The following is a 17,122-nucleotide window of genomic DNA, read 5'->3' on the forward strand; positions in this document are numbered from 1 at the left end:
ATTTGGCATCGCCATCACTTTCAGATTCCCCTCCAAGTCACAAAACAATATACTCCTGATCTTTCAACATCGTTGAGTCACAGTCATAGCACAGAAAGAAGCCGTTCTGACTATCAAATCCATGCTGGCTCTCTGCAGAACCAGTTACTCACATTTGCTCTGCTCTATCCCAGTAACCATACAACTTTATTTCCCTCCAACGTCCGTTTAAAGTTATTCATCATCTCTGCTTCCACCTCCCTGATTAGCCAAGGTACTCCAGGTCATTCCAAGTCGCCCCTCCTCACATGAATCTGTTTCTCTTGCTCAATACATGTAATCTGGGTTCCCTAGTCTTTGTAATATCAGCCAATGGAAACAGCCTTTCCTATTTTCAGCCTGTGGCTTGGAACTAAATTGAAAAAACTTTAAAGGGTGGCTCCCACAGGGTCATGCTGTTGGGACGGTCTCATCAGGGTGCCCTTTTAAAAGTTTCCAGTTACATTGTCTGACACTAACATAACAGAATGGTGTCCCATTCCATTCGCAAAAGAGAGTCCCTGACAATGAATGCAGGGGAGCAGGTGTAGATATTTTATCCAACATTCAAAAGCAGGGTTTTTTAATAGCCAGTCAATTTAAATCACAGTACAACATGCAACAGCAGAAGCTGACAAGACTTTTCTTTGACATTATTTCACATTTTAATGAATTATGGAACTTTTTTCAAGGGAAAAAGCACTGACAACACTGACACAATGGTGGCCAATATAAAGGTCAACTTACCTTTGCTGGACAGGTCGCTATGATGAATCATTATATTTATACACATCTACATTACAATACAGTCTCCGATACTGAAATCTGAAGATGTCAAATTATTTTACAATTACCTTTCAGAACGTTCTCGACTCCTCAGCAGATTTCCCCCAGCGGTCACAAACTCTCCAAAAAGGTGTTTTTTTTTCAGGAATTCCACACATTTGGGATCAGCACATAACAATAGTGTGTGGAAGGGAAGAAAATGCAATTTTCCTCTGGTCTTCACAGTGGGGACTCTGATCTCAGAAGCCCCGTCAAAAGGCGATGCCAAAAATTATATTGTGTCAGGGAGACAGAGGAAAATTGATTTTCCAGTAAAAAACACTAAACTCAACCTTTCACAATCCGATTCATGCCTCCATCGGGAGAACGAAATTTGGCCGAATTTTCCCCACAGTTCATCAATTTTGCACGTACCCCCCCACCCCCCCCCCCCCCCCCGCCCCCATTCTCTAAGGTAGTGGTTCCCAGCCTTTTATACATCTCCAAAGTATAACAAAATTTTGAGGCACACCTCCTAGTTTCTCTGTCTTCTCTTACTGGGAACTTCATTTCTAACTTCTCCCTGTCCTCTCACCTGTTTTTTTTATCGTCTCCCTGTCTCTCTCGCTTCTCCCAGGGTTTTTGTGCCCTTTTTGAGTTTTGCCTTTTTGTGCAGGCGCATGGGAACCTTTGTCTTCTGCTTCAAGTCCCGTGGTCATGTGCATGGGCCCGATCAACACACAATACCTAAACCGTGCACGCACAGATCTTTCCCAGCTAGCACCTGCGCGGGAGGCCTTAGATTCATTGGGTCTTGAAAGTGCCGACTACAGAGCTGAAGACGAAAGTTAGTTTTAGTTTAATTACATGAATTTTGAATAATTTTGAATCTATTTTTTCTGGAACACTTGGGGGCACATTGTTTGGGAACCACTGCCCTAAGGGCTGTTGTAATTCTGTTGCTCACCTGGCGCGGTTAATCCAGTGTATTCGGGAGACTGGCTGCTGACAGGTGAAACTGGCTGGATTTCCGCAGAGACAGACTTTGCAGGGGAGAAAGGGCCTGGTGATTGTGTTTGAGGACTGTGATCTGACTGTCCCGCATCTTCCCTCCTGTCTCCTGCACATAAAAATCCAGAGTCTTCATCAGTGATTGGTCATTGCTGATGGTGTCCCATTGACATAAACAAATCCCCATGTTTACAGACACAATGGTGATAGTACATGTGCAATACTACACAGGAGAGTCAAAAGGATATGCAAACAGGAACTGGCAGTGGCAACAACTTGCATTTATATCGAGCCTTTAACATTGTAAAATAAAGTTTCAAGTTTATTTATTAGTCACAAGTAGGCTTACACTAACACTGCAATAAAGTTACTGTGAAAATCCCCTAGTCGCCACAGTCCGATGCTTTTTCAGGTACACTGAGGGAGAATTTAGCACGGCCAATGCATCAAACCAGCATGTCTCTTAGACTGCTGGAGGAAACTGCAGCATCCGGAGGAAACACACGCAGACACGGGGAGAACATGCAAACTCCGCACAGTAAGTGACCTAAGCCGGGAATCGAACTCGGGTCCCTGGACCTGTGAGGCAGCAGTGCTAACCATTGTGCCACCCTGCTGCCCAAAATATCTCAAGGAGCTTCACAGCGATGTTATAATGTGAGAAAAAATGAGCATGTCAACTTTGGCAGAGTGAATTGAGAAGTAAAATGCTATTTAACTGGAGAAAGGCTGCAGATGCTACCTCACAGAGGGTCCTGAGCGTCCTTGTTAAAGAATCTTAAAAGGTATAATGCGTAATTCAAAAGTCAAATGGAATGTTGGCCTTTGTTGCAAGAGGAATAGAGTGTAAAAGTACAAAAGGTTTGTTGCAACTCTACAGGGCATTGGCGAGACTGCACCTGGAGTACTGTGCAGTTCTGCACTCCTTACTTAAGGAGGGACTTGCTTTCATTGACAGCTGTTCAGAGAAGATTCACTAGGCTGATTCCTGGGATAGAGGGTCTGTTCTATAAAGAATGGTTGAGCAGGTTGGGATGATACTCATTGGAGTTTAGAAGAGTGAGAGATGATTTTATTGAAACATACAAGATTCTGAGGGGTTTAACAGGGTGGATGCTCTGAGGATGTTTCCCCTTGTGGGGGAATCTGGAACTGGTGGGGGGGGTGGTGGTGGGGACAGTTTCAACATAATGGAGTCTCCCATTTAAGATGGAGATGAGGAGAAATTTCTTCTTTGAGAGGGTCATTCGTCTTTGGAATTCTCCCCCCTAGAGAGCAGTGGAGGCTGGGTCACTGAACGTATTCAAGTTAGACAGATGTTTATTGATAAGGGAGTCAATGAGGGGAAGGGATGCAGGCAGGGAAGTGGAGTTGGGGCCACAATCACATCAGCCATGATCTTACTGAATGGCAAAGCTGGCCCAATGAAGTAGTGGCCTATCCCTGCTTCTGATTTGTATGTTCATATGTTCAAACATTATTTGCTATCAAGCCGGACAAGGGGAGGGAAGATCAAAAACTTCGTCAATGAGCTGAGAGGGCCTTCGAATCATAGAATCATGTAGCACGGAATGAGTCCATTCATCCCACTGTCTCTGTGCTGGCTCTTTGAACAAACTGTCAAATTTGTCCAACATTCCGCTGGTCAACAATACCTTTAGAACATAGAAACATAGAACAGTACAGCACAGTACAGGCCCTTCGGCCCTCAGTGTTGTGCCAAGCTATGTCCAAACCCAAGATCAAGCTTTCCCACTCCCTATCATTCTGGTGTGCTCCATGTGCCTATCCAATAACCGCTTGAAAGTTCCTAAAGCGTCCGACTCCACTATCACAGCAGGCCATACCCCAAGTATTTATTACTTTCAAAAGTTTCAGAAGTTATGATTGAATCTGCTTCTACAGCCCTTTTAGACAGTGCATTCGATTCAGTGTGAAGAAACATTTCCTCCTATCCTTTTTGGTTCTTTTGTCTATCACTCTAAATCCCTTGGATACTGATCTTTCTGCCACTGTAAGTTTCTCCTTATATGTACTCTACGTAACCGTAATCCTCGCAACTTGCCCTGCCAGCAAAGATTAGTGCACGTTTCCTGCATGCTCCTTCTATAGTGTACCATTTTGTTCAAATTGCCTTAATCAGTCCTCAAACCAAAATGGTTCTCTTCACACTTCTCTGCATTTAATTTCACCTCTTCTGTGTCTGCCCATTTCACCTGCCTGTCTCTATCCTTCTGACATCTGTTACTATCCTCCGCACTGTTTACTACATTTCCAAGTTTCGTAAAATCTTCTAAATTTGTGCCTGCTACATCCGAGTCCAGGTCATTCCTAGATATCTTAAAGGGGACAGGGAGGTTTTGGGAGGAAATTTCAGAACTTGGGGCCCAAGCAACTGAAAGTGTAGCCACCGATGGTGGAGCGATGGTCATGAAACCAATAATAATTTTCAGTCTTTACCTGAGCTGCCTTCTCCTTTCATTGCCCTCATTAGTTCATTTGCTCTCTCCTGACAGTGCAGAGATTCCAGAAGATAAAGTACATAGTCATCAAATGTCAGGTGGATGAGGTGAAATGAGCCTGGAATAGATAACAGACATTTATTGAAACATTTATGATGCGCTGTCATTTTGATCAATCATTTTTTATTGATAGGTCTGTAAGGCCATTTTTATTATCCAGTTCCAGATGCTCTGAGGGTATTGGTTCCGTGGGGCAGATTTTGATGTTGCATGCGTGTGATTGACTCTTAGCTGTTCTCTGAAATGGCCAAGCAAGCCATTCAGTTCAGGAGCAATTAGGGATAGACAACAAATACTGTTCCAGCCAGCAACAGCCAAGATCCCATGAATAAATAGGATCATAGAATCCCTACAGTGCAGAGGCGGCCATTCGGCCCATCGAGTCTGCACGAACCACAATTCCACCCAGGCCCTATTCCCATAACCCCACATATTTACCCTCCTAATCCCCCTGACAATAGGATCAATTTAGCACGGCCAATCAATCTAACCCGCGCATCTTTGGGGTGTGGGAGGAAACCAGAGCACCTGGACAAAACCCACGCAGACACAGGGAGAATGTGCAAACTCCACACAGACAGTGACCCAAGGCCAGAATTGAACTCGGGTCCCCGGCAATGTGAGGTAACAGTGCTAATCATTATGCCACCATGGCGCCCAGAATAGAAAAAAAATCATCAATGGCAGATGACCCTACCAGTGCCAGTTAGGGAGGGCACTTTCCAGCGTCGGGGGTCGGGGGGCGGGGGGGTGGTTGTCACAGCAGGGAGGCCTGCTAATCATATGTAATTGTATTGTAATGGAGTTCCCACCATTGCATGCCAGGAACCCTGTTACATCACTGCCAGGGCAGGGATGGGGGGAGGGGGTTGAGGGGATGGTTTGCAGGCATGATTGAGCAAGGTAATCCCATCGTCATAAGTGACGTTTTGGAACCCCCATTCGATTCTCTGTCACCTCCGCCATTCCCATTCCAACCCCCCATCCCCTAGATTTATTTAATGTCTTTAACAGAATGATACATCCTGCGGCATTTCACAGAGGTATTTATATAACACAGCTTGACCAGGAGCCGAACAATTAAATTTGGGCTGGGAGGTCCTGCTTCCCCTATCACCTACGTACTCACTGATTTACATTAGCTCCTTATCAAACTTCAAACTTCCCACCTACATTTTCAAATCCCTCCATGGCATCACCTCTCCTCCAATCTCTCTTTCAACATCCCCGCTCTCCTCACCTTCTGATGTCTCAATCATAATCGCTGCACCACTGGCGGCCGTGCCTTCAATTGTCCAGACTTCAGGCGTTGGAATTTCCTCCCTCCACCCCTCTGCCTTGCTGATTTTCTCACTGTTCGTCAGTGGTGGATGGTGTGAATTTTATAAGGTAGTAGATGGGATGCTTATCAAGTGAGCTCTTTGTCCTTTGTGGAGCAGGCTTGAAGGGCCAAATGGCCTCTTTCTGCTCCTATCTTCTATGTCCTGGATGTGTCAAGCTTCATGAACGTTTTGCCCCTACACTCCTGCAGGCAAGTGGAGTACTGATTCCTCAGCTGAGGGGCAGGGGGGTTGATAGGCAATAACCAGTAGAAGGCTTCCTTGTCTACATTTGATGTTATGAGGCATCATGGGCCCAGATTCGATGCTGAGATCTTCCTAGGCAATTCCCCCACAACTGTAAACCACTGTGCCACCCGCCACCTCTACTGAGTCTTCCTGGTATGCAGACAGGACATACCCAGGAATGGTGATGGTAGTGGCTGGGGCATTATTTTCCCTGAAGGACATTAGTGAACCAAATGGATTTTTGCAACAATTGACAATGGTTTCATGACATGGAGATGCCGGCGTTGCACTGGGGCAAGCACAATAAGAAGTCTCCAGGTTAAAGTCCAACAGATTTGTCTATGAAACTTACCTCTCCACTATCTGATGAAGGAGCAGCGCTCAGAAAGCCTGTAATTCCAAATAAATCTGTTGGACTTTAACCTGGTGTTGTGAGACTTCTTACAATGGTTTCATGACCATCATTACTGATTTATAGGTTTATATTCCAGAATTATTCACTAATTCAAATACCACCAACTACTGCAGTGTGATTCTGCCAAGTTGAACCCTTCTTCTGTTATTCTTGCAAGGCTAGGGGCCTGCTCACCTTGTCCCATTCAAGCTTTCAATTATTCCTTTGTTTCTTGGGGATTATAGAGGGGCCTATCTTTACTGTTGATTTTCCCAGACTCAGAATGATCAGAATAAAGCATCAATATTCATAATCTTTTCTTTTGTGCCATTAGGTATTTCCTTGTAACAAAGGAATTCCTGTGGATTTTGTTTCTATTGAAATATGAATGTGTTAAGTTGCATCAAACCAGTGACTTTTAATTAAAATGCACCAGCTAATGTATTAAAAATGACGGATTGACTGAATAGAACAGCAAGAAAGGGCTAGAGCAACACTAAACGAGAAAGGTTCTTAACCAGATGGGACCAGGAAATTGGATTTGAAAGGGACTTCATGCTATTAAGTTGCACTAGATAATACAATCTCCATATTATAGGTTACCAACTGTAAACATCAGTGACACTTCACAAAGAGAGCGATACTCAGCTCTATAAAACACTAACATGCAGTGATTCTTGGAGGGTGGCTATTGTCAATTAGTCATTTCGGAAAGAGTAAACCTTTATCAAAATACTCCCCAACCCCAACTGTGCCTTTGAAATGCAGAGACAAGGAGGGGGCAGCTCTTTGTTGGAAACTGGCTGTCTTCTCCGCTGCAGTTCACTGGAAGAACAAAGTCAGCAAGATTTGACAAGGTTTACCAGCTTGTATGTAAAACAGCCTTTTCTCTCCAAAAGAAGGAATAGCGATTTTTAAAACTGCCCACAAAGGGGAGAAAAAAATGGAAAGATGTTGAAAGATGGCATCAAATTCAATTCCGTGGATAGACTGGAGAGGTTGAGACTGTCCTCCTTGGAGAAAGGAAGGTTAGGAGGAGATATGCAGAACCACAAGGGGTGTGGACACAGTAGATCAGGAGAAACTGTTCCCATTGGTGGAAGAATCAAGAATGAGAAGGTGCAGATCTAAGATGATTTGCAAAAGAAGCAACAGAGACATAAGGAGAACCTTTTTTCACACAGCAAGTGGTTCGGGTCTGGAATGTACAGCCTGAGACTGTTGTGGAAGCAAGATCAATCGAGACATTCAAGAGGGAATTGGATTATTATCTAAGAAGGAAGATTGTATAGAGTTATGAGGAGAAAGTGAAGGAATGGCAGTGAGTGAATCGCTCATTCAGATGGGCCAAAGGTCTAACAAGATAGTGGTCCAAAATATTATTGCACATCATCAGGGCATAAATGGTTTTAGAAAGAAGGAGATTGTTCATTCCTTTGTGTCCCTGCCTGATCGGTATAAAAAGAATTTAGCTAGTCCCATTCTTCCAGTGCTTCCCAGTAATATTGCAAATGTTTTTTTCTTCAGGAGCTTATCCAATTACTTTTTGAAAACCATAATTGAATCTGCCTCCATCTCAGACAGTGCATTCCAGATCTTAAACACTCACTGTGTTAAAAAAATCCTCACATTGCTTCTGGGTCATTAGCCAATCATTTTAAATTAATGTGCTTTGGTTTTTGACTCTTACATCAATTTTCTATCTTGCTTGCCCAGACCTCCCATGATTTGAATATGTCTACAAAATTTCCTCTCAAACTCCTCTGCTCCAAGGAAAACAGACTCAACTTCTCCATCCTATCTACATGACACAAGTCCCTTGTCCTTGGAACCATTTTTGTAAATCTTTTCTGCACTTTCTCAAAAGAATTCACAACCTCCCTAAAATGTGCACCTAGAATTGGACACAATGCTCCAGTTGAGGATGGAGCATTTTATATAGGTTCAGCACAACTTCTTTACTTATATATTCTATTTATAAAATCCAGGTTCCTACATCCTTTCTCTACTTGCCCTGCCACATTCAATGACTTGTTTGCAAAATGCTCCCCGGATCCCTCTGTTACTGCAACCCCTTTAATTGTACCCTTTATTTTATGTTCTCTCTTCTCATTCTTTCTGTCAGAATGTATCACTTTACACTTTGTGATGATACTGTGCCTTTAAGAATTGTATTTATATCATGTTTCTTGTACACAGTATGTTTAAAATTCAACTCTGTTTTACATAGTGTTGATTTGTCTGCACCAGGCAGCTCACATGCTGAGAATGCAGGCAAATGATTGACTCTAGCTAGGAATGTGTTTGGTTTAATTTGAGTTCAAGCATTTGTTTACTTGGTTTTTCCCCTGGGGTTTCAGAGTAGGATTTTGATTAGGTTGATTGACAGAGTCATGTGCTTAAGGGGCAGAACTAAACTTTTAAGAAAAAGCTGATAGTTACAGGCAAGTTCTGAAAGAGGTCTCTCTCTCTCTGTCTCTGGAGGCTGTTGTTTGATAGACCTGCTTGGAGAAATATGTCACTCTCTCTATCTTTCTCTCCAGGGCTGTTTTGCAAGCTTGAGAACTGGCAGCCCAGGTACAAGCCTGTACTGTTTGCTAACTGATTGTGAAGAGGAGTTTAAGTCTATAAGAGTATTATTGCTTGAATTGGAACTAATAGAGACAAGTTAGCAGTTAAGAACTGTATTTTGTTATGTTTAAGTATTATTTAATTGGTAAGTGGCTAATTGGCTAATTAATTGGCTAATTGGCTAATTTCATTGGCTAATTAATTCATTATAGTTAAACTGTATGGTTAAAATAACATTTGTTTTGATAAACATTTTATCCTCACACCAGTGCCAAAATAGGGAAAGTGTTTGGATCTAGTCACGCTTTATAACATATTTTGAGGTTTCTGATCTGATACCTTAACAATTTCATTGTGTTAAATTTCACTTGTCACCTGTCTGCCCATTTCAGCCTGTCTATGCCCTGTTGATGTTTGTCACTATCCTTCTCACACTTCACGATGCTTCCATTTTTTGTGCAGTCTGCAAACTTTGTACCTTGCAACTTCAGAATTTGCACACCCAAGCCTGAGTCATTCCTTTAGACCAGCAGTCTCCAAACTCTGATCCGGATGCAGCCCGCTGTGGGCCGAATGTGGCCTGCAGGCCATGGTTTGGAGACCCCTACTATAGACCAACTAAAGCAGTGATGAATGTACATCTATGACTCTAAGCAAATCTACTTAATAAAACTTGACAATATTTGATCTACAGACTCCAAGCAAAATGTAGTGCTGTAGGTCTTTAATTTCTACCTTTAAGTTAAGGGGTGAGATTCTCCTGCACGTTTGCCGCTGACAGGAGGTGGCACGTTGTTTACTAGCGGTGAGATTCTCTGGTCCCGCTGCTGTCAATAGGAATTCCCACTGATGTCACCCCACGCCAGAGGGAGATCTGCAGGTGGGGGTGCACTGGCAGCAGGACTGAAGAATCCTGCCAGCATGAACGGCTGGAGAATTCCAGCCCTGAATTTTGCAATAAATTGTAAATACTCGTATACTGAAATGTCTGCAGTTGGGCTGGCTCGACAGGCTGAATTTGTCTACTCCTGCTCAGAATTCCTAATCCTTTTATTATCTGAGACTTTATTTTAATAATTCTCTCTTAGTTATGAATTACCATTTTTTATTTGTATCATCATCACAGTTCAGCACCTGCCACCACCATGATGATTTGTCAATAAACCAATTATTTACCTGTGACTTTAGTACCATTATGAATCATGGATCTGGCTGTTCACCTTGTCCCTCAGATTCTTCTGCACCTGTTCAGTGACATCCAGGAGCTGGCACCAGAGAGGCAATATCCTATCCTGAAATCCCACTTGCCGATGTCATCTGTTTTCCTAACTATACAATCCCCTATTGCTTCCCCCTCACCATCTCACAACCCCCACCTAGCCTCATGCCCTTCCTCCTCCTCCTATGTACAACTGCATCACTTGTACCACATGGCCCTGGTTCTGATTGTGTAGTGAGGGGTTTACCCCCAAGGGTGAGGGCTTCGATAATACGAAGATAGTGCAGAAGCCGGGGTCCTTTCCCACGGAGCAGAGAGGGTTAAGGGGAAATTGGATAGAGGTATTCAAAGGGAGCACAGTATAATGGTAAGTAAGTCTTGCTTCAATTTCATTGGGCCTTACTGAGATAACATTGGGAGTCTTATATCCAGTTTTGGTTTCCTTACCCAAGGAAGGATATACTTGCTTTTAGAGAGAGTTCAAAGCAAGTTCACTGGATTGCTTCCTGAGATGAGAGAATTGTCCTATGAGGCTTCTATTCCCTGGAGTTTAGCAGAATTAAAGATGATCTCAAAAATCTTATGAAGTTTATAAGCGATTTGATTGTCACTGGGAGGAAGTTTCATCAGCCGAAGACCCTAGAACACGGAGTCACAGTCTCAAAAGAAGTGATTATCCATTTCGGACTGAGATGGGGAAAATTTCTTCATCCAAATGGCTGTGAATCCAGGGAATCCTTTACTCCAGAAAGCTTTGAGTGCTCAGACATCGGCTATGTCAAGGCTGAGATTAAAATATTTTCGGACCGTAAATGGACACGCAGATTGGACAAAAAGTGGTATTCGGGTTGAATATCAGTTATGACCTTATTAAATGGCAAAATAGGCTTGATGGCCAAATGGCCTATTCCTACTCTTAATGTCGACATTCTTATGTTTGCTACTTTCCAACTTGGAAAAACTGCTCTACAATCTGGGGAATTCTGGGGGATCATCGCCAATGGAATGATCTCCCAGAATACAATTTCTCTGTAGTCACCTCCTCAGATGCAGCTCGTCTGGTCCAGGAGACTTGGCGATTTTTAGTTCTATTATTTCGTTGCTGATGCTAATTTCTTCACATTCCTCATGCTCGGTGGACCCCTAGTTTCTAGAAATGTCTTTTGTTTCTGTTACCTTGAATATAGAATATCTGATATAAAGAATTTGTTTAATATCTCTGCCATTTCTATACTATTATCATTGCTCCTGCCCCTTTCTCTCGGGGACCCCGGTTTAATCATTTATTTGACACATTTGTAGGAATTTTTAAGATTTTGTTTCGATGATTCTTGTTAGGTTACTCTATAATCTATTTTCTTATTTCCCACTGGTAGAAATTGGCAGTTATAGTGAAATAAGAATATTAAATCATTTAAAACAATTAGGAGCAAGAGTTAGGCCATTCAGCCCCTCCGGTCTGTTCTAGCATTCAGTAAGGTCGCGGCAGATATGATTTTGAATTTAACTCCATTTTCCAGCACAAGACTGACCTAGGGGTAGCTTACCGAAACTCGGTGCACTGTGCAACGTCATGTCCCGAATAACTCTTGTCCCAAAGCAGGACCACATCAAGAGGAATTGCCGGGCCACTCTTTTCAGACTCCCAGGCCTCAGCGCTGCAACCTGCAAAATAAACATTCTCAAACTGTTAGCATGTCGGCATCGAGGAGGCCAGGCTTTTTGTTAATTATCTCACATTCCAAAATACGTTTTTCATCCTCTTCCTCTTCAGTGCTCACTATCACTGACAAAGCACTTAATTCAGATTAACAAATCCATCTTCTCACTGCTGTTTGAAGGGCCACACTGCGTGCAAATTGACCAAGCTATTGAAAACAGACGGTCAATTTCACTGTAACAAATACTATTTGAAGAACTTTTGTAATAACTTCTTGAAAACATAAAAATCCCTTTAGTTGCAATTCCAACAGCAGTGCACAGAGTGCTATCAGTCAGTAGTCTACCTTCAGGAGTGCCAGAGGAATTGACACTCCTAGTTAAATACAAGGAAATGACTCCCTGTTTGGCCCATTAATTGGTCCCATAATCAGGGACATCTTTTATTCACCCAATCAGCACATCTTTGGACTGTGGGAGGAAACTGGAGCACCCGGAGGAAACCGATATAGACATGGGGAGAACATACAGACTCTGCACAGACAGTGACCCAAGCTAGGAATCGAATCTGGGTCCCTGGAGATGTGAGGCAGCAGTGTTAACCACTGTGCCACCGTGCTAGCCGCCCCTTAATCAGGGAGTTCATATTCCAATAGGCCAACCTCAATGGCTTGATTAAAGTCATTACAACCTTAAAAAAGGGACTGCATAAACATGAATGTTTCTGTCTTTTAAGGAAATTATAACCTGCACGTCATAAAAGGAGGCCATTCAGCCCATCATCTTTCATGGTGTGTCATAGAATCCCTACAATGCAGAAGGAAGCCTTTCAGCCCATTGAGTCTGCACCAACTCCCGAACAGAATATCTGACCCGTGCCCTCTCCCCGGCCCTATCCTCATAACCCCACCCCACACATTTATCATGGCTAACCCATCTAACCTATACATCTTTGGACTGTAAGGGACAATTTAGCATGGCCAATTAATCTTTGCACATCTTTGGAGTGTGGGAGGAAACCAGAGTACCCAGAGGAAACCCATGCAGATATGTGGAGAACATGCAAACTCCAGACATACAATTACCCAAGGCCGGAATCGAACCGGGGTCCCTGGCATGGTGAGGCAGCAATGCTAACCACCGTGCTGCTCATGTGGGTGTCGCTAGGCCAGCATTTGTTTGCCATCTCAAATTGCCCTTGAATTGACTGCTTTGCTGGGCCATTTCACATGGATAGTTGAGGGATATAGAAATATAGTAAATAGCAGGAGGAGGCCATTTGGCCCTTCGAGTCTGCTCCGTCATTCATTTTGGTCATGGCTGATTGTCGATTTAATATCCTGATTTCACCATCCCCCATATCCCTTGATCCCTTTAGTCCCATACCACATTGCTGTGGATCTGAAGTCACATGTAGGCCAGACCAAGTGAAGATGGCAGATTTCCTTCCATAAAGGACATTAGTGAACAAGATGGGTTTTTACAGGAAACGGTGATAGTTTCATGGTCACAATCACTGATGCTAGCTTTAATCCTAGATTTTATTAATTGAATTTAAATTCCACCAACTGCTGTGGTGGATTTGAACCCACGCCCCACAGAGCCTGAAACTCCAGTAACATAATCATTACGTCACAATCTTCCCAGGCTTTTTAAAATGACAACTCGTCTAACTCCACCTTCATTTCTCTAATGAGAACCCTCAGTCTATGCTTCCCATCAACACATCACCAAACTATCCCGAAACTTCAGCTAGAGTCAGCAGCTCAGGGGTTGAGGGGCTGGAGGATGGAGTTGTGGGCAGAATCTCCTAGTGTGTACTGTTTAGGATTACAATAAAGGACCAGCGCAGAAGGTTTTTAAAGTGCTCCTTAATGTTCTACATTTCCAGATGGTGGGTTTTGTATTCTTTACTTTTCAATTATTCCTGCAAGCTAATTGGCAGCCAATAAATATAGGTTTTTACGTTGAATCATGTCAATTAATTTTTGCAATCTAAATGTTACAATGATTAGCATAGTCTGTGCACATTGCCTCACTATGGTCCCATCAGTGCGTGGAACATTTGTCCTACGATCATTTATATAGCTGCAAACCACAACTTACAAGGGCATAACAGACAAGAGCTGGAGTAGATCACAGAGTCACTTGAGTCTACTCCACCACTCAATATGATTGTGGGTTTTAACTCCACTTCCCACCCAGTCCTCAGATCCTTTGGCCTCTTCCCTTCAGTAAGATCAAAATTTCATCTATCTCATCCTTAAATATAGTCACCTACACTGGGGTTAAGAAGTGAGGTCAACTTCTGCTTACCAACCTTGACAACACATCTGTCCACCATGGAATCCAGCCACTCAATGTAGGACTCAGTGGGCGATTGTTCCTCTAATAGATTATCAAATTCCTGATACACTAGTGACACAAAAAGGAGCAAAATAGATGAGTGAGCCATGGTGATTGTAAAGGCATGGGAACAATACTCACAATTACACAGATATTCATGCAGCAAACACTCAGTGGACCAGTCACACTGCACAGGGTGATCCAGTCACACTGTACAGGGTGATCCAGTCACACTGCAGAGGATGGTCCAGTCACACTGCAGAGGATGGTCCAGTCACACTGCAGAGGATGGTCCAGTCACACTGAGGATGGTGAGCCGGTCACACTGCATGTGGTGATCCAGTCTTATTGCACAGGGTGATCCAGTCACACTGCAGATGGTGATTCCAGTCACGCTGCAATGGGTGATCCAGTCAGACTGCAGTGGATGATTCAGTCACAGTGAAGAGGGTGATCCAGTCACACTGCAAAGGATTATCCAGTCGCAAAACAGAGGGGATTTGTCACACTGCAGATGGTGATCCAGTTTCACTATAAATTATGATCCAGTCTTATTGCAGTGGGTGATCCAGTCACATCACAGGGGATTATCTAATCACACTGCAGATTGTGATCCAGTCTTATTGCAGGGGGTGATGCAGTCACACTGCAGATTGTGATCCAGTCTTACTGCATACAATGATCTAATCACACTGTAGATGGAGATCCAGTCTTAGTGCAAAGGATGATCAAACCACCCTCCAGAAAGTGATCCAGTCTTGATACAAAGGGTGATCCAGTCTCACTTCAGTGGATAATCCAGTCACACAGCTGGGAATGATCCAGCCTTACTGCAAATGAAAATCCAGTCTTACTGAAGAGAGTGGTCCAGTTTCATTGTAGGGAGTAATCCACTTTCATTGTAGGGGAGATCCAGTTTCACCTTGGAGAGTGATCCAGTCTCACTGTGGTGGGTGATCCAGTCTCACTGTGGTGGGTAATCCAGTTTCAGTATGGAGAATGATCCAGACTCGGTGTGGAGGGTGATCCAGTTTCACCAGACACAAGGGGTGGGAATTCCCCTTGGTCAGTCTAAATCTGGACTTGGTTACAACACAAATCTCAGCTTGCTGGCCCTGGCCAGTCTGAAATTAGGCATCTGCTGTCTCTGATGGGTGTAACAGATCCCACGGCACTACTTCGAAGAACAGCAGGAGTTTGCTCCAGTGCCCTGGCTCAATATTTATCCTCATCTAACCGCCCAGAAACAAGCGAACTGAACACCTATCGGATTGCTATTAATGGGATCTTGCTCTGCGCCAATTGGTTGCACTGCTTCCTACATTACAATAGTGACTGCTATTGAAAAATTACTTCACCTCTGATAAAATAACAGACAAAGCAACACCATAGCAGAAAATGACACCCTTCAGCCCATCATGTCCATGCTAGAGCCAAACAAGTTATACATTGTATGCTAATAGCAAGGCACAGAGAACATAAAATCGTTAAATTCGTACCATACAGAAGAGGGCCATTCAGCCCATCTAGCCTGTACTGACTCATTTGGAAAACCTTTGAAATTTGGAGCATTTATTCTAGTGCAACTGGAGGAATGATCACACACACAGGCTGTTTCTAAATGCTGCTAAGTCTTTACGACAAAGATTTAAGAGAGAATGTTTATGGTAGAATTTCCATTGTGTGGTTATTGCATTCTTACATTTCACAATGAGTTTTCTGTGCTCCTCTCGCGAATTCTCCATGGTGTACAGAGTCTGTTTGGTAATGCTGTTCAGGTCCACATTCCGCCAGTCTTCCAACATTTGGAAAGTTATATCTGCGCTGTGGATCACTGCCCGTGATGCCTACAGGGGGTCAAATAGCAGGCTTCTTTAGTCTGCGATGGTTATTTCCTGGTCTGTGATACTAAAGGGAGACTTGTGCAAAACAAGTATAATTAACATACATGTTAAATACATTTATACATGTTGTTGAAGCTTTTCATCTTGCATTCGTCAGGACAAAGACAAGGATACCAAATTTCAAACAATCACAACAATTTATACTACAAGAATAAAGAACGCTGATTGGTTGGCAAGTTGACTCTGACTGGCTGAGATGTTGCCATGGAGAAAGTAACGAGCAACTATAAGCTCCCCAAGCTTCCAAGTAATGGGAAAAGGGCAGGGCGCTCGAATATACTCTTTTTGCTTGCAGAGCCGATGGTCGCAGTGTATGGCACTTCTAATGAGTGTAAATGAGACGCATTGTGAGCTGATTATCTTAAATTGATTGTTAGTGTAGCCAGTAGCACAATCAGAGTTGTTCAGCAACTGCTGCCCAGTTGTGAAATCACACCGAATGGTAGATGTTTTGTTTTTGTGATGACTTTAATCAGGTAATTGAGGTTGGCCTGTTTGAGTGTTTGATTGGGCCATCAATTAGGTCTCAATCAAGGAGTCCCATGTCCTGTGTTTAAACCGGAGTGTCAGTCCCTCTGCATTCCTGATGCAGATAGCACACTGTGAGCACTCTGTATGGTATGGTGGGATCTTGTAAGTAAAGGAACTTTGGTGATGGGATTTTCATCTCCTTGGACTTATTACAGTTTTGGATTTTGCAAATGCAGGCTGGTTGTTGTATGGTGTATACTCTCCCTTTTATGAACATTTCCTTTTGGACTGATGGCAGCATCTTGTTAGTCAAAAATACCATTCACATAGCCACTGCATAATAGCAGTGGGATATGGTTTGAACAACAAGCTAAGCTGATCAGAACATTGTAATTAGGCAGCATTTGTTGGACAATCCTGAGTGCATTAATAACTACACTAATACCCACTTCATGAACCATTTTGACTTTGGTGTTTAAAATCATCACTTCAATACCCTCTACGCAACATCATGGAAGCACCATCAGTACAGGGACTCCAGTGATTCAAGAAGAACCATCATCGCCTTCTCAAGGCAGCTGGGATGTTAGATACACCCACATCCAAAGAATGAATAACAACATGCTGAATGTTATAAAGCAAAAATGTTCAATTCAGAATTTAAGTTGGAAGGA

At 43.1% G+C, this 17,122-nt stretch overlaps 1 protein-coding gene across 1 annotated transcript in view; it reads right to left on the reverse strand.

Annotated features, from left to right (window-relative positions):
• Window positions 1-17,122, reverse strand: part of rfx4 (regulatory factor X, 4) — a 92,797-nt gene that overhangs the window by 18,509 nt on the left and 57,166 nt on the right. The window contains exons 11-15 of the mRNA XM_080191511.1: window positions 15,776-15,920; window positions 14,048-14,142; window positions 11,616-11,733; window positions 4,255-4,374; window positions 1,751-1,903 (exon numbers count right to left, since the gene is read on the reverse strand). Coding sequence (XP_080047637.1) covers window positions 1,751-1,903; window positions 4,255-4,374; window positions 11,616-11,733; window positions 14,048-14,142; window positions 15,776-15,920 — 631 coding nt within the window. The remainder of the gene's footprint in view (window positions 1-1,750; window positions 1,904-4,254; window positions 4,375-11,615; window positions 11,734-14,047; window positions 14,143-15,775; window positions 15,921-17,122) is intronic.

The sequence above is a fragment of the Carcharhinus amblyrhynchos genome, chromosome 6, assembly GCF_965287045.1.
Source record: "Carcharhinus amblyrhynchos chromosome 6, sCarAmb.v2.hapA, whole genome shotgun sequence".
NCBI classification, from domain to species: Eukaryota; Metazoa; Chordata; class Chondrichthyes; order Carcharhiniformes; family Carcharhinidae; genus Carcharhinus; species Carcharhinus amblyrhynchos.